Source organism: Temnothorax americanus, unplaced genomic scaffold (assembly GCF_048541705.1).
Source record: "Temnothorax americanus isolate GAGA-0224 unplaced genomic scaffold, ASM4854170v1 Scaffold10, whole genome shotgun sequence".
NCBI classification, from domain to species: domain Eukaryota; kingdom Metazoa; phylum Arthropoda; class Insecta; order Hymenoptera; family Formicidae; genus Temnothorax; species Temnothorax americanus.
Window position 1 is genome coordinate 830185 of NW_027509231.1, and position 19293 is coordinate 849477.

Consider the following 19293-nt stretch of genomic DNA (forward strand, 5'->3'; position numbering starts at 1 on the left):
ATAAAAGCTTCGGAGCGTGTTGAACCCGTAGGCTCTTAATTAGGCAAGTTTTATTAGTAGAATTATTGCGTAGGCAGCGCGTGCATTCTTTAGAATGATGCAATTCTCGAAGCATTGCCTTCCTCGTAGAATACTCAAATTTACCAACCTCTAACACACTGGCAATCGATATCTTTGTATGGAATATTCATTGAAACAAAAAAGATATAACAACATTTTTGTGAAACTGTGAGTAATGCAGTTTCGAAAATAGAATCACGCAACTGGCATATCTGGTGCGACGACAGGATATCGAGTGGCGATTCGACAGGATATCTAATATCCCAGAGCGCACGTGGCTTCTCTTCACTTCAATACACATGAAGAATTCGCTGAATTCGTAACGCAAATTGAAAAATATCATCAAAGTTTGAACGAATCAGTGAGTACGCACATCTTCCATTATATATGAACGTATACGCTACACGTTTCACAAAGATAATAATCTGAAGGGTCACTTTGTTAGGAAAGCTGTCACGTTCCTTAGAAAACTTATAGGAATGCACCGCGCGTATATATGAAAGGAAAGTCTAAACCATATTTCCCGAAGTCATTTAATATTATTTCCTACCTCGCATTTTTTCTTATAAAGTAAATTGTAATTTAAAGATCAGAACGGGAAAATTTTGCTGCAGATTATTAAGAGACATATACTCGTGAAAATGACGGAAAAGCAAACAGACCTCGAAATGTACGGTAACCAGGAAAACGGCAATTTGTTTCGCCAAAGCTGCACGAGGAGTTCTGCCTTAGCCCATGTTAAATGATTGCAATTAAAGCGCGAGATAGAAAGAGGGTAAAGAAGAAAACGAAGAATAATTGGAAGAGAGAAGAAGAAAAGCAGTCGACCATTTATTTCTATGTTGCAGGAATCGCGTTTTATTCAATTTATTTAATCATCTTCCTAGTTGAGAGAGAGAGAGAGAGAGAGAGAGACCACGAGCAATTTAAAAAAAAACAGGCAAAAAACTACTGGCAAATTTAAATGTCTAGTTTAAAATGTTTTTGTATACAAAATTTTCTTATATTATACGTATTTCGCATATAATTTTGCGTATTATAACATGATTGTATGTTAAACTTGATATCCTTCTATTTTATGTAATGTTAGTTTAGAATTTTACTTAAAACAACACGTTTATCTTATTGTAAGTTACAAATTTTACAAATTCTCAGTTTGTCATTTTCAACATATGTATCTATATATTGCACATCAGTGTTTCGCGCAATGATATTTATTACGTTAAATTGAATTAAATTAAAATTGATATCAAACTATCAAAAAATTCGTCGCGATCCATGAAAAGGAGTACCAGTATACCGAGCACAGTTCTGCCGCGCAGATTCATGTTTACTTGAATCAGATAAGGTAAACAACGCAATAAAGCGTTTGCTACTTGTGTTTCGTTGCCTGCGGAAGAACTGTCCTGTGCCTGCCAGCACATTTTACATCTTTTATTTCGTTCGCACGCAATCCCTTGGTAATAGTTACATGATTCTCCGTTAATCACGACGGTTTCTTCGAGCGGCAACGGACGTGAATGCTGATTCCTTTCCGTGCGAAAAACTACACTCTGTCGACATCGTATCAGCAATATGACTAACGACAACGTATCTACTATCATTACGACGAAGTAATTCCAAGACCGGTCCGTAGCAATTTACCGAGTAGAAACTGCAGACGATACAATTTAATCTTTAATCTAAATCATTTTGCGGCAATCTTCTCAACTTATGCAAATGCGAAAACCACTTTATGTAACTCATGCTGCATTTGATTGACGTGCTGTCATATTACAACAGAATTAACTTTTATAATAATTATATAAAGATAATTCGAGCGATTAGACCTACTCAATAATAAATAAAATATATATACGATGTTTATCTTTTTATGATGCCAAAGATAATATAATATCCGATAATATCAAACGTGTATTGTTTTTAAACTAATTCTGTAGGTTTGTATTATAGCCTTTAAAATTTATAAGCGAATTGTAACCACCTCAAAAATAATACCTGAAATATTATTTAAAAAATAATACCTAGAGAACTCATATTTCTTTTTTTATCGCTTACTCACTGCCATATTATACTTACTAGATGGCGAGCTAGATGGGTTATCGAGAAATACATTTCTGACATTTCTAAGTTTGTGTCTGACGTAATCGATGAATCAACAATAACCAATGAATCGTACCAAGAAAACACAATAACATTAATTGAATTCCACATTACAAATAAATTGATTTTCTAATTAACTATTAGATATGTCATCAATTTTTACATTCTTTTAACCGCCAAAAAGTAACAATGCTTTCACAAAATTTTCGTATTTGTATAAGTTAAGGCAAATGTCATAAAAAAATTTTAATTCAGAATTTAAGAAAACCAAGATATCATCCTTTATAATTGCATTGAATAAACCAAGTTAAGTTTAAATTTTCGTAAATTACGAAAATTATTTAATTTTACAGAAAATTCTCGTGTTCTCTCTCTCTCTCTCTCTCTCTCTCTCTCTCGAAAATATTTCTTTTACTTTTATTAATAATTTCAGTATTAAATAATATAATGTTCAATCTAGTTTCTTGCATGATTTGCTACGGATAGTGTCACAAATGTGTCAAACTGTTATAAATATATATTTAAACAGATAATTTGCTAGACACAAGATATTAATATTAATCTACTACTATTTGATGAAAGAAACTTAATACCCGAATTTCTTGCGGCGCCTAAAAGACCCTTTCAAAAGTCGCGGGCGTGTTAAAATTAACCCTTTCGCTCCTGCAAATGGCTTAAAGCTCACCTGACCCGCGTCGAGACGCCATCGTAAAAGCGACACACGCACGCACGCATGCATGCATGCACGCCGTCGTTCTCCACAAAGACTTCACAAAGGGACGAGTAAGAACTCACCTTAACTCGGCTACAGAGAACCATAGAAAGGGTGCGATGATGGCGTCGAGTAAAGTTTGCTACATTGACCTCGCGCACCGCTCTACACACTTCGATTTCCACTTCGTATTACGTATTCGCTTTGATCACCACGCTCACACGTCCCGAATTGTGACTATTGTTATTATGGGAAAACGTTTCGACTTTGCCGATCCGCCTCGCGTCGAAAGCGATCCTCTAACAGAGTTGAACAGTAAATGGCGGGATAAATCTAGTCGCTGCTAATATGCTGTTAGTCTACGACGAGATTGTACGACGTTTGAACGATTGGATATTTAATATGAAAGACACTATATAAATGCCATACTCCCAGGAAATTATTTTTCGTTAAAAGCGCTCGCGTCTATGTCAAAGCTAGCAGCATGGTAGAAGATTGAGATTGACGATGTTTATAAAAGTATTTATATAAAACATGCACTCACACATTTCTGTATTTTTTTATAAATAAATGAAAGCTGTTATATAGAAAAGCATTCTATGACAGAAATTTTTTATCAAATTCTTAATTATGTCCGATTATGTCTAACTTTTATCTTCTCGATTCAACTTCTCTGTATCAACTTGTAACAATTTGACAATAAAGTATATAAAAATAAGTTACCTTTTAACTTTTTTTTATATGGCTTGTACATCTGCATAGAAATGAAAAAAATGTATTATTGGGAGAACTTTATCTGTCGCGACAAGAATTGTCAAAGAAATAAGAAAAAGTAAGGTGCGGCTGGGGAAGAAAAAACACTCGTCTGGGCTATAGAAATAGCTATGAATATATATCGAATCCAGGTGATTCGATATAAAGAGTAGATGGAAAAATACGAGCATAGTGCTTATATTGCAAACAGATGATCGATGCCGAATGTTGTCGAATATAGCCCCGAAGATAACCCCGAGGATAACCCTTTACCATTAGCCAAATACCTTCGCAAAGTGATAATCACGCTTATTTACAATAGAAAAAATGTCTACCACAAAATGCGTAGCTAATCATGCTATGTCATATTATCATACATCATAAAATTATATGTATGTGTGTAAATCTTGAAAATTAAAAGCGCACCAAGAGAAGTACAGAAAATACTTTAAAGAATATGTAATATTCATAAAATTCTTTTTTGAGAATGCCTATAAATAAATCCATTTTTGAACTACGGCGAGGCGACAATAAATAAAAAAATTACGTATCTCTTTTATCGGGTATAAAGCTAAAAATCTAATCACACGCTATACCGTCGTACAACGATTTATATCGCTATAATTCTCCGGGTTTGATGATGTCGCGAACCACCCGTGTCGTCGTAAATTTCGTAACGCGAACGCAATAGCTCATTTATCGCGCACAGCGTTAGCGCATCGCGAAAAGGTGAGATGACAGGCTTTCGTAATGTCATGCATACTCGCCGACGATGGCACGTGGGAACCGCACGCCTCTCTAACGCGAGAGCAAAGAGGAGCTAATTACACTGTGAGTTAAGTGCCGAGAGAGAAAAAGAAAGAGAAATAAGAAGAGTGAGAAAAAGGTGGGTAGAGGGACGAGAGGAAAGCTTATGAAGAAAGATGAAAGATGATAAATCGAAAGGCGAGTGTCGTCGTCAGGTCATGTCGTCTCGCGTCGTTTTCGCTTTTCTTCGCGTCTCGACGCGAAACAGATGAGCTCATCGGCGCAGAGAAGCTAGCTGATGGAATATCTCCCATTGATACCCACTACGTTTCACAGGCGCAACGTGTTCGTCGTTCTACGTAAAAATTTACGTTCCCTCCGACCAACAGCAGCCTTGACATTCCGCGAGAGAGACGTGGCTCACGACGTGGTTTGAAAGGGTCTTCTTTCGATGAGCGGATCATACGACGGTGACTGCGTGCTTGTTAAGTCGCGAGATATGTAACAAGTTTGACCTCGAGTGAAATTAGGATATAGAGCAAGAGATGAGTCGCGGTCGAAAATTAGTAACTTCTATTAGACGCATACAGAAGCCGAAGTTTATCTCGTATAACTGAAGCAACAAACTTCTTTACTATTTTCTTTCCACACGGACGAGTGACTAATTTGAAATTATTTCTCACGATTATCTTATCTTATGATTTTCGTTCTAATCTTCGTTACATATATGTTTACGGTATTTACGATGTTCTTTTTTCAATTAATAAAACATTTCTGTTAATAATCTAATATCTTGAATTTGTAAAAAAGATTTTTCGTTCTTAGTTTCTTATTTCAGTTTCACACAAATCAAACTAGATGTCTACCAGGCACATGTGCCATGAAACATATATCACACGACATACTTCGCAGTTACTTTTCTCAACATGTCCAATGCCAGACGACTTTCAATCTCGGACGCAAACTTTTCCCTTAGCTTACTTCGGACGCTTTTCTGGATAAGATGTTATTTGTGCCGTACAGTTATACGCCCGCGGCGACGTTCTTGGCATACGAGACTGAAACCGACGTTAAAATACAGACTCGAGCATAGTAATATACGATGAGAGACTCTCTCTCTCCCTCTCTCTCTCTCTCTCTCTCTCTCTCTCTCTCTCTCTCTCTCTCTCTCTCTCTCTCTCTCTCTCTCTCTCTCTCCAAAAATTATTTCGGCAATATTTATATCGTTTTTTTTATAAAGTAGTATAAAACCATTAGTCTTGAGTAAAGTTTCTAAACTGACAATTGATTACTTTTATACATATAATATAACAATTAAATCAAAGTCATATATCACAGGCAGATATACTAACTTGAATCCTATAATCTTTGTTTAATCGTCGATATTAACAAATAAAAAGAGGCCAAAAGCAACTTGAAGAAGATGAATTTTGCTTAAACAACGAGCTTGTCGGCATGGAAAAGCTGGTCTGCCTCTGTATACCGCCTCTGCAAAATTAGACGATGAATCTTCTATGAGTCACAATTTCTTCTTGCCAGTACAGCAACTACACGAGCGCCGAGACGTTACGCAAAGAACCGCCTATCGCGTAACTTGGAGAAGAAGAAAAAATGTGTGCGCGGCTGAATAATTAATTAACGGAGAAACGTACCCGTATCTAAGATTTAGCGACCTTGAACTAACGGTAATATATATCGCATCTTTCTACGAGAAGGAAAACAATTTTATTTGCTTTTAAATGCTTATTCAATCTTGACTGTATCAGAATTTTTATCTCAATGTCAGTATTATAAAAAAAATGGTTTCTGACAGATTAGAAAAAGCCGTGGACAACTTGAAGAAGGCGAATTTTACGTAAACAACGAACTTTTCGCATGGAGAAACTTGTGTACGGACAAAATTAAACGATGAATCTAAAAGTAAAATTGTAAAAAATACTTTCTCTGAGATTTTTACTTTCATGACGCTCACGATCCCATCAACTCTCTTCAATCTACCATTAATGAAGGTGTAAGTTATTAATGACACAGCACTTTGTTAAAAAAATCAATTAATTGGATAAAAGATATTTCTCTCCTTATTCGCGAGAAAGATAGGAAAAATTCAATAAAATGAATGCTAACGTTCCATGAATAGATAGAAGTGGCTGAGGAAAGAGAAGCTCTCATTTCTGTAGAATAATTAACTAAGCGTCATTTGTCGTACGTTCTTGGATTTATCGAGGAGATTCCTCTTACGTTTTTCCCTTTGCTAGAAGAAAATTACACAACTGAAGATGTAAACCGAGTTTACACTATCTAAGTAAGACATAAGTCTTACATTTACCAAATATTACCAAGTGATCCCGTAGAGAATGTATAAGATATACGTAAAGAATATTATTTGAATAAATGAACACCAATGGGGGAGAATGATAAATTATATGCTAAGACATAAAGTGTGAAATATCTAATTATACAATAAGCGATAAGATCAAGTAGGTCACAGTGTAAAAGAAAAGTGAGAATTTAATACTGAAATACAAGCAGCTATTGTTTTATAACTTGTCACATAGAACATAATGTATTTAATTTTTAAATCGCGCAACTTAATAAATTTAATTTTTTATAAATGTATTGATTACTCGTATTATTAATCTGTAGTATTTAAAATATTATCATAGACATCTAATTTAATACAGTTGCAGATCTAATAGAATTGAAAATATGCTTTAGTAAACAATTTTAAAGTAAATTTCACGAGAAATGGCACCCGGTGCTGTGTGTTTGAACAAGGATTTAAGGTTTCCTCCGAGACCTCTAAGACGCATCGCAGACATCGGATTACCGAACTTGGGCCTCTTGTTATCGTTGGAGAACCCTTCGCCACCAAAGTTCCGCTGTTCTTATCCGAGCCGATCGGCCAGTCGTCGACCGGCCAAGAGCGGCTCTCTACTCAATGAATGATTTCCGCGCAACGTTGCCACATTACGTCTGCATTCTGCACCCATTACAGCATCGGCAATGCTATCTCGCGTCTTTTTCTCCCGTTCGCCCGAGTATGGACAATTATACGCGTTGCGTAATGCATCTGACGCATTTATCGTTTCATGGCGTGCTAATTAAATAGTTTCATGATACAGCGACTCGAAGACCGGTTTCACCAATGCCGACTAATTTCGTTTGCAATTTAACTCGCCTTTCCTGCCTTTTTCTAGGTTCTGATATTAATTATAGTATGAAAAAAAAAATTTAGTCAGTTGTTAAAAAGTAGAATTTAGCAACTATCAATTGAGATGAACGTTTACGCCTTCTCTACGAGTAATATTTATATGGACGTTATTTCATAACACGTTCGGCTAAAAGAACTAAAGACAAAAACCAACGTCTCGAAGTCGATTCTTTTCTGCGTAGTTACAGTCGTGTCGGTCGTATCTCGTGTCGAATGTACGGGAATGATTGATCATCACACCGTGGTATGAGCACGTGATTCAGCTACAATGCAGTATAGGCGCGGTCGCCGTGATACTCGGTCGCGAGGCACGCAGCGATGCGCCTCGAGGAAATTCTCAGTAGAGAAGCAAAAAAGGTGAAAGAGCTTATGACGCGTGTCTGTCATACCGGAAAGACCGCGATTAAAATATAGTCGAAGAAAAAAATGGCGAGATAATCATGAAATTTCTGTTGATTTCTATAAATTAAATTGTTCCTGTATTTGAATTAAAATATTAAATTGGTTGATGATCTTATTACTCTATTTTTGTCATTGTACCTATATTATATTATATTATATTAGTACCTTTTATATGTATATTAAGTTGTAGAGAGAAATGTAACTAAATACAATCTTTAGCTTCGGTTCTCGAAATGCAGTTATATAAACTACGTTTTATGACTGATTGATAAACATAACATCGCCAAGAGAATGATCGATACTGATACTTTAATAGAAGATCGCGATATTTTACCAGCGGTTATCGGTTAATTATCTCGCCTAATGGACGAAGTAAATATTGATCTCGAAACCGTATGATAATATTTGATCTGACAGTTCCGACCGGAAAAAATCACACACGTTTCTTATCGGCTGCAGTAATATCCGTACATAATAAGCTCATATTACGGATTGAGATATTAGGAGAGTCAAGGCAAATATTTATCGCTGTTAGCTTCCTGCGTGATAAAAAATAAAAGTGTGCAAATTACATTGTGCAAACTTGGATTAGTAATAATAGGATAATGAAATCATTAGCGGAATCATTGTCCGATGTATACGATATTCTCTATGTGCGTATGCATAACTTTCTGCGTATATGGTAATATTTTAATTTACTGCAATAAATTAAGTATGTCAAGTATTAATTTTGTATATAAAATTATATATTCCTTTCAATCTATTCCCTCTCTGATTTCCCGTGTTGTTCCCAAAGAGTTACAGACGCTACCTCTACGAGATAATAAGGGCGGTGCATTCGCGTACACGAGGAAGAGAAGAGAAAGGAAAAGCAGACTACCGGCGCCATACTGTAACGCCTCCCTTTGTCCCTTTTTACCCACAACGACCGACGACCTCGCGAGATACCGCGAGATACACGAGAAAGGGAGGGAGGTAGGGAGGAGAACGCGGAGTTATACAGGAAAATTCCCGGGTATATAGAATGTTTAAGGAGGAGCTATCTCATTGTTCAAGACCGATACTATCGCCCCTAGCAATATTGACCATTTCTACCTGAGACACCGTGTAGGTGGCCGATGCATCGCGCGCACGCAGACCACGCACGCTACGCACGCGGCGAGGTTTGTTTACAAGGCGCGCCTCTCGTACTCGCTACCGGAGTTCCTTGACTCCGAATCCAAGTGAGACGGCAAAGTGGGCTTTCCACCGCTTAAGCACACAACGCGCGCGTTTCTACCTCCGTCTTTCCTTTCGTCGTCCTTGCTCGTCTCTTTCGCCTATATCTCCCAATATTATACCTTCGTCGTGTCGATTATCTCAATTCATTGCCATCTCAACATATCGCGCCGGCCAGCAGACGCCCCGGGACCACACGACTAACGACGGCGTCGACGCCCGCCGATTCTCAGCCCCCGCGTCGCGTCGCGTCACTCGTAAATCACGCAACCGTCGACGGTGGAAACGAATCGCCGGCAATTATATCGTCCGGGTAATCGAAACGCGGTGGCGGTCGACGCGCCTCGTCATCATCACCCGTTAACCCACTCGGCGCCACAAACGCGACGATTCTTTACCTCTCTATCAGAATTTACACGTATATAGGGTAAACTCGGATAAGATGGCTATACGCGGGAAAGATGGCCAACTCGCATGTTCATTCGATGTTTCACGGCGAGCTAGATTGAAAGAACATGGGTTGGCCATCTTTCCTCTATGGCCATCTTACCCGAGTTTACCCTAGGAGATTCTTTATTTGTGCCATAGTACTCTCGTTAGTTTATGTGGACGCAAATGGTGCTATGGGTCGAAGTAATAAAGGCAGACCTTACGTAAGAATCGATCGAGTGACGTGAAACGATTAAATCCGCTTTGAAGTTCATTGAAAAGCGCAAACGCGGTCTCTACGGTTTTTGTGAACCTCACGTTTATCCTTCCATCCATTGATAAAATTGATCAGATCTTATAAATGTGATATGTATATCGAGGAAAAATTAAGTCGTTCGAAAATCTTATCAAAAATTTTTTTTAATTTTTCGGAAAGAAAATTACGTTTATTAAATTGTGATAAATTGTGATAAAACAACAGAATATGAGCATAATTTTAAAATAACCCGTTATTAGAATGTAACTCATTTATAACGCGGTAATATTTAAATATATCCAAGTATGTGTTTGTTATAAAATATAAATCCGATATGGTGAAATGCTACCTGCGATAATTATTTTCAATATCGTTGTTATATAGGATATAGAGAAACAAAACGTGGCATGCAGCAGACTCGACACCGTCATAGATAAATGAGAACGTTCACGCTGCACAGAGCGTACGGTAGAATGCCACGAAACCGGATCGACCGAGAAGAATACCTTGTTCGATTATCCGTGCGTTCAATCCATCTGACACATATACGAAGCAACCAACAGAAACGCTCTCCGATATAATTACACTAATATAATATCTCTTTACATCGCGCTATCGTTTGCAATAACACGTTTCAAACACGGCGGAACACCCCATTAAATCTCGTTGCCAATAATAGTTGCTGGAAATAATCAATAATAATAATCCTAGTAATACTTCCCTGAGATCATTTCGTTTCGAAGCGTCATGTCATTGTGACAAAAATAAATACCTATACTCATCTACAAAGTCGATTATACCCGCGCGCACAGCACGAATGCGATTTTTCGTTGCAAATAACGTTAAATCGATCGACAATCGACAATCGATAATAATTAAATCGTTCACCAAACTCACCGATCACCGTGTTCGCCGCTACCTCCTTGGCGGCAGCCGCGGCTGCTGCTGGTCCATGCGCCAAAAAGTCACTCAAAGACAAAGACGACGCGATGATCTGTCGCTTCTCCTCGAAGTTAAGGTAATCCAGACTGTTGCTGCGCTGCGGCGCCGTCACGATCGTCACCGTTTTCGTCGTCGAGTGACGGTGATGACGATGGTGCTGCTGCTGCTGCTGCTGTTGACGATGCAGATTGCCATCCACAGCCAAACCGCCGCTCTTGTCATCGCCGCCGTTGTCGGTGGCGCCCGGGCTGGTGGGCACCAGGTAGACGCCACTTACGCGTATGGACATCGCGTTCGGGGCCCGATCCTTGCAGCGACCCCGTCTCTTTCGGCGCCACGGGCTGAGGATCGCTACGAAACCCGGCAACGGAGCTACCGGGTGGTCCCCGTCAGCGTGGCGCGCATCCCGGTGCGCACCTGCTCGAGGGATCGGCGGCAGCGGCTCGGCGCGTCGTCGTCGTTCACCACTTTTCGTTCGCGGCTCCACGGCTCGACGGTGAGATTCGCGCGGCTCCCACGTGCTCGAGCGCGATCCCGTGACAACGGTAACGATCCCCGAGATACCTCGAGATTACGCGCGGTCGACCGTCGTCGTTGTCGACCAACTATCGGCGATTATCGATCCTTCCCGGGCGAGCGCGCATCCGATCGTCCGCGTCGCGCAAAGAGACGCCGATCGCTCCGAGAGATCTTTCAGCTCCTCGCTCGTAAACTTGCGTATACTTGAATGTACAACGCGATCTCTCGAGCGTCGTTTAAGCGCGTGATTCGCTCTCGTCGTCGCCCGCGCCCGCTCGATTACAGACGTCGAGCACTCGAGCTAATTATCTTGCACGTTCCAGACAGAAATTTCTTCTTGATGCGGGAAGCAACTTGGTTATTCCATCGAGATTATGGCACGGTGCACCTTGACGGGATCCAGGGTAGACGAACGTACGAAAAGTCGTTTAAACCGAGACCGGCTTCGTGGAGAGACGCTGGCTATTTACAACGGACGTCCTCGCGATTGGCACATACCATGGAAAATATCTCGTACGGAGAACCGCGAGAGCGACGTTGACGACCGAAGGAGAGTCGCGCCCCTGCGCATCAACGAATGAGGAAAAATTAACAGCCACTGCCCGACCGTTACGATGAATAGCGCGCATTGTGTTCGTTCGCGGGCAACCGACGATTATACAACGAGCAACGAGTTTCATCTTTTTTCAGAAATATATCGATGAAAATGACGTTAAAACGTATTTACATAAAGAGCCAAATTTTAACTCTGTTAAAATAAAATGAAACGACACAAATTTCATACTAATTTCCGCTAATATCCACAACCAATTAAATTTATTATTAAATAATATATTTATTAACCCCGGCGGCGGCGCGGCGTGTGTGAGAGCTCGATTTGTCACGATCACTTTATCAGAAATGATTGAGAAGTAAATAAAAAAATTAATAAAGTAAATCAGGATCGACACGTTCCACAATTAATTCGCAAAAAAAATGTCCTTTCCCCTTTCATCCTTTTATCTCTAATATTCTTCAAATCGATCGAATCAAGGCCGAAGAAAATTTTCCGCGCGACGGAAATGAAAAGAATTTTCCGAGGCCCGGCTCATCCGGCGGTATATAGATTGAATCGACTGAATCGTGCCGTTTCGCACTTCGCGGAGGATATCGAAACGGCTGCTTTCCGCGCGATATGAAACGCCGCTCATCTCGACATTTAATTACTTCGGCACGATTTCCGGACAGATTTATGAACGATAAAATTATTGCCAAGGACCGACCGAGTGAGCGTTTTAATATAAAAACGCGATAAAACGCGATAATAACTTTATTCGGCGCATGTGTAAAAATAGAAATCGATTCGTCTTTTTAGCCACGCCGCTCGTGTTTAAAAAGTTTACGTAAAACGTGTTCCCGTCGTATTTATCTTTAACCAAATTGCATTAAGATAAAGCGCAAATTTACAATTTACACGCGTCACTTCGCGAACGCGAGATCCTTTTTGCGCGAGCACGTCACATTATTACATTTGATTAATTAACCACGCCCCGATGCCCTCAATTTAAAAGATTGCTCGGCACGGAAAAATACTTAAGTCACTTCGATCGAGAAGAGAGAAAGGAGAATTTATCCTCCGCGTTCTCCTACGACGTTCAACAGATTATTAGCTCCGCTCTGTCAGTCCGCGCGAGCGATTCTAACGAACGCGACCGGAAATTTCCACGGACGGGAACCCTCGCTGACCCTCGTGCGTCAGGCACACAACCGTCACTCGGCACAATCGCGCATTTTTTAACGGAACAATTTCCCGGAGCTGAGCGAAACGCGAAACGCGAAACACACGACGAAGCTCGGAGCGTCGCGTAAAGAAGCGTCCATTCACCGCTCGCACGACCGACCGACTAACCTCCAAGGACAGGACAGGCATCGTCCGCGATACGAGGGCGTGCTGTAACCGTCGTAGGCGTAAACAATTTTCCTCGCCTCGTGCTCTCACACACGTACGCGCGCGAAGCGAGCGAGCGAACGAACGAACGAAAGAATGGACACGCCGACGCCGACGAGAGGCGGGGGGGACGCGGGTCGCGGAACCGCGCGCGAGATCGCGGTTACGTGCAATACGTACGTATTCTGGCGGTTGTCGGTAGACGACGATAACGACGGCTCAGGCAGTGGAGGGCTCGTTTTCCCGGCAGGATTCGGGAAGGGCCGTCGAGGCGCCGCGGAGACGGAGAGCAGGCGTCGGGGCTCTCTCCTCCGTTGCTTCCACGAGACACCTGTCCGCGCCAGGCAGCGAGGAGGCGAGGCGAGACGAGGAGCGCAGGTGAGAGGAGAGTGAGACGGCGATAGAGAGGACGCAACGATCGTAAACACACGGGGAGCGGCGCGTATAGTACTCCAAACTCCGTAGCGCACGCGAACGTGGAACGTCGCCGTCACGCGGATGGGAAGGAAACGGTCCGGAGAGATGGCGACCGAGAGAGGGCACGGGGGATCCCGGCGATCTTCCTCGTCGGCGCCGACGACGCTGGAGTACACAACGCACCGTTCACGCACACTGACACACGGATACGTGCCGCACAAGCGACACGAACTCAACGGACGCCGCCGCCGCCGCCGCCGCCTCTTCCTCCCGTTCGCGCGAGAGTGAAAGAGAAGGAGAGCGAGAGAGAGCGAGGGATATCGTTCGCGGCGGCGGAGAATCGCGACGAGACGGCCGTCGCGTCGGGCGGGACGGATTCGCGAACGGAATTAATTGCGAACGTCGCGCGGACAGGCAACGTGCGAGACAGGCGGCCGGAAACAACTGGGAGCGACAGTCACGGCGACGATAACCACACCACGAAACACACACCGAGCGAGGCTCGCGAGTACTGAGGGCGGCCATGCGACCGAAGCGCCTTCTCGTGTACGAAACGACTGGCAGCGCGAGCACGAGACGGCACTGGCCGGACTCCGGAGTAACCGCCAGCCGGCTGACGCGCCGAGCGGAGCCGAGCCAAGCCGAGCCGCGCCGAGCCGAGCCGAGCCGAGCCGAACCGAGCCGGGCGAAGTACGGAGAAGGTCTCGTCTACGGTGCGTTCGTTGTAAATAACTCTCGCTCAATTAACGTGTTGCGCCGACTTGTCGTGCATTATACCTAGTCGTATCACACCCGGGGACGCTAACGATCGTGACTGTGTGAAAAATTCGGACCAGGGCGGTCCTCGTCGTAATTAAAGCTGTGCGAAACGCGAGCGTGAAAATTCTAGCTGTGCGTGCGCGCGAGTATTTGCGAATGACACTTTTCTAAATTGTATAACACGTGACGAAAAAATAAATATATCTAATATAATAAAAAATAAATATGAATAGGAATTATTTTAAGTATTTTGTATTAGCCCTGATCTCGTCTAATTTCCCGTAATCCTCCCATAATTTCCTATTCTAGTCCTGGATTTTCTACCTGAGTATCTCGATAATTTCGCTTGGATACCCGAGACTGTGTAAATGTACGATCATCTCTTAGGACTAGCTAGCTACTGATGCGTTAATACATAACTCAATGGCAGATTTTCCATTAGATACAACAGGGAGCATTAGACACGCCATAGATCCGCAAATTACGCTAAAAGCCTCGCAATTCGGAAATCAGACGCTTCAGATTTCCAATAAACATATCTATAATATATATGTATATATCCCTTCAAAGGTTTATTTTGCTTTATAGTCCCAACGTTATTTAAATTTTATATCGATTTAGAAGTTACAAGTGACTTTTCATTTCTACGTAAATCGATATATGATTACAGCTTTGATCTAGTTCATCGATTAGCGATGCGATTACGCGGCTGTGATCTAATTTTTAAATTTCTTATCTTGCCTGTCTGAACTCGATTATTACGACGACTGAATCATGTTTGCAGTTATAAGCTATGACAAATGGCAAGCGAACGTTTATCAGGCGACTGTCAGTTTCACGTGTTTTCTTTAATGCATCGAGTCACATACAAGCCCGGAGATCGCACATGTGAAAGTGACAATCGTGGGTGTGGCGAACACGAGACCAGTATAGTGAAATGGAGATACGTAAAAGGATGACGTAAATATTATAGTGTGTCCATCATAATTCAAACGACTGAAGATGAAGACACAGCTATTTTTTTTTTTTTTTTTGCAAAATTACAATAAAGATAAATTCGAATGCATTATGTAACTTACGGACTGAGGATTGATAATCAGCTAGAAATTTTTCCAACTTTGAGATACGTACCTGAAACAGAAATAAAATTTTATTTAAATCATAATTTGCGTTTTCTTCATATTATTTCGCTATAAAAAGATAAAGATAATTTCTGTAAAGGAAATTAGCTTACGTTTAAACAACTCGTGATTGGTACGTATGTTAAACTTAAAACAATGAACGAGAAAGCTATATAGTCAGGAAGCAGTGAATCAAGAATAAGAGCACATATGCGTTGTATTGTTTATGACGGCGCGACTGTCGACGGATTAAGCAGAGATTTATCACGTTTATGGCAAGAGATCGCGCACTTTGCGGACCAAGCGGTATTTTCCAAGACTGTCACACACGGATTCGGACGAATGTTCAGAGACGATGGGCGGATGTGCCGAGGTGCGAACATCCGAAGAGGAAAACGGCGACGGCGGATGCAGGACGACGATCGCCACCACGTGGTATTTCCGAGGCGTCTAGACTCGCTAATTTAAACCGACTCGCGAATTTCTAGACCGACGTTTCGGCCCAGTCTCGCCGCTGTCACAACTAAGGCCTAAAATATGAGAAACATTTCGCCGTTTACGCGGGGAACGGACCGGAGAGTCGTTCCTGAAGGTCGCCCGTTGGAAAGTATCCACCTTACGTGACACACGAACGCGCGCCAATGATCTATCTATAGCTAGAAATATAATCTTTGCGTAACTTGCACTCGACCTATATGAATTTCTATATCGTTGTAGCGTCGTGAATTATCAGATTATTATCTTGGAATTTTAAATGCGCGAAGCATTACGCTGCACCGACAACGTGTGCAACATCCTTTCCAGGAAATCGTCGCGTTTCTGCTATTAATTCATTATTTCCTGACGGAAAACAGATTTTTTTAATTAATGCGTAATAATGCGAATAACAAATTACGCGTTGCATTCGTATAAATAATCACAAAGTTCGAGGAAAGTAAAAATTCATGGATTTGCATTTAAATGCGATATCGGGTTAGTTCCTGGTTGCATCTCATATCCGTAATACATCTCACGTAGCTACGAGAGATCGTGAACGTAAGCCTAATACGGGTTTAATTTACGTATATCACTAACGGTATATAAGACCTGCTTATTTAGACATTAGTAATTATATACACGTTAGAAAGATTGCAGGGAACATTATGCACCGTGGACGTCCTACCGCGACGTTATACAGGCAACTTTTTTCTCGTCGTGCTGTGCAACTTAATGTGCCGCACTTCTCTCTAAATTTCATCGTTGCATTACTTGCGTTATCATTTCTGAATAAATATATTACAACTAAAAAGCTCACATAACGTTATAAACACATTGGCAAACCTGAATCGGATCTTTAAAAGTGAATGAAAATAACTCCAATTAAATTATGTGAAATTCATCGGTTTGTTCATTAGGTACATTATTGCGACGCAAAATATTGCATTGTACCTCAGTTCAGCGGTCAAAGAACCCTCGATCTCTTGCCAGCGCGACGGCAAAGGTTCGTTTGTAAAGTTAAGCGAGCTATAAACTGTTCCCTGACCCGTCTCATCGATCGTAATAAATTAAGGTCAATCTACATATTCCTGAAAAATAGTGTAATCTCTCGGCGAACGACTTTATTGCGTCTGACTTTACTATTATTGAGTAAGTCCTCACCGAACGGAGAACTTTTTGCACAAATTTTAAGATACGGTTATTTCGAGCGATACAAAAATCCTGATGCAAGAATTAAAAATATCGTGCATTACTTATTATTCATATTAATGCCATTATTCACATTATACATAACATACTACGTGAGCAAATTTCTTGCTTGAAATTTATATAATTAATCTTAAGAAAATATGAGAGAGAGAGATACAGTAAAAATATTATTTTATGCAATATAAGTGATTATTCGCAACGTTTCGTTCTAAAAATTACAGTCGGACATTCTTTAAAATTATAACTTAATTTACTTTGCAAAACTTTACTCATAAACCTAAAAGTTTTCAAGGAAACTACATTTTAGTTATATTATACATGTACGATACATATATTCCGAGGTACGTATTTCGATATACATATTTAACTTTTATCTATTGTCATCGGACAAAAAATCTCTAAATCGATGAGGACATAATTTAATATAATTTTTCCGAGGATCTTTATGAGTAAATATCACCTACTTAAATGTATTATTAATTGCAATAAAAAAAATATCAGCTGATTCGAATTACGGAACAATTTGCCATTAAATGGTAGAGATGTATAATTAAAGTGAAGTGACACTGCGTCAACGACAACCACAGGCATCTCGAGCAGTTGGTGTTGCATTTACGCGGTCCAACTTTTTCGCGTGCTTCTATATTAAATGCAGTTACTTACAAGACACGAGCAATCGCGCGAGTTCACCAGACGAAAATATCGTGGGAGATTCTTTCCCGAAATCGCGTCCGGAGAATAGCCACTTCAAGCGACGCAATTTACCGCTTGCAAAACACGCGAAACTTACGTTGCAATTAATTAATATAGAATTCGTCGCAATGTGAATCCTCTCGATGTTATTAAAACGGTATATTATAACGGTACATATCAAATTGCTCTCGTTATATATTTATATAACTCCGATGTTTACGGAAACGTGCACCAAGATTGTCAGATAAAAATCACGGTATTATTTAACTTCGACGTATAAAGCGCGAGAAGCTAATATTGCTTCCATAAAATTGACATTAATGTGAATTAAATGTGGATTGTGAAATTTGTTGTAATCTCAGATTATACATATAAGTCATGAATAAAGAAAGCATTTTTTTTTTAAATATTTCTTATTATGTACGTCACACACAACAAAACTATATACACTAAATTTACTACATATTACTAATAAAAGTAAAATAAAAGAATGTTTGGCACATTTAGTCCTTTTGCAAGATGAGACCTGCATCAGGGTGGAGGTGCCACTTTTTCTCTACCTTCAAGGATGAACTGCACCTTCTCATAAGAGGCAGAAGGTGCAGCATGATAATCCTCAAAGGAATATACCTAATTGTAAGATGGGAAAAGGCGACAAAGATAGACGAACATAAACATCAGAGAAACACGCGCCGCAAAGTCCCGACAGAAAGAGACGATGAACGAGAACACAGCGCACAAGAGGCGGTCACCCATCTTTGTTAGATACCGAGCGAAGCATGCTTGACCGTGAAGAACGTGCAGTGTATATGACAACGAATGCGCTACACAGCATACGAAGGAAATGGCTACTTATCAGTTATTTTACAATAATTAACGAACAAGATAGCCAAAATTTAAAAAAATTATTATTTTATCTTGTTAAAAATATCTACACCTTTGTAAAAAATAACGTAATAAATAATTTGTTGCGATAAATATATACGATATTAATTGTAACATATTCTTTGCATTAGATGCATTTACATTCAATAGAATAATACACAAATAGATAAAAAAGAATGTTACTGCAACATATTAAACGTATGGCGATAAGATAATAGCATGCGAAACTACACGGTATATGTATAAACCGAAGCAAGTTTAAAGTTTTAGATACGAAAAGTCTCGCGTAAAACGTTTGGGATAATCAACTTTGTCGCATAACCATCAGATTGTTGGCTAACCGTCCAAATAAAGATGTTGTTTGAAACGATAATAACAGGAAATTAATGGCAGCCGAGGAGGTTGGAACGATGGGCGAAGTAATGAAGAGATTTGCTTTCCTTATTACCGTGT

General features: G+C 40.5%; 1 protein-coding gene across 17 annotated transcripts in view; it reads right to left on the reverse strand.

Moving 5' to 3' along the window:
* The window catches only part of LOC143898905 (phosphatase and actin regulator 2), a 216109-nt gene that overhangs the window by 163240 nt on the left and 33576 nt on the right, over positions 1-19293 (reverse strand). For 7 of the 17 annotated variants that reach the window (XM_077408786.1, XM_077408756.1, XM_077408766.1 and 4 more), the window contains exon 1: positions 10789-14263. The exons of 7 other annotated variants lie outside the window; for them this stretch is intronic. In XM_077408786.1, the coding sequence (XP_077264912.1) occupies positions 10789-11122 (334 nt within the window). In that variant the 5' untranslated portion in view covers positions 11123-14263. Of the gene's footprint in view, positions 1-10788; positions 14264-19293 lie in introns of those variants that run through there. 3 more of the 17 variants (XM_077408708.1, XM_077408724.1, XM_077408717.1) reach the window with 3 other exon arrangements.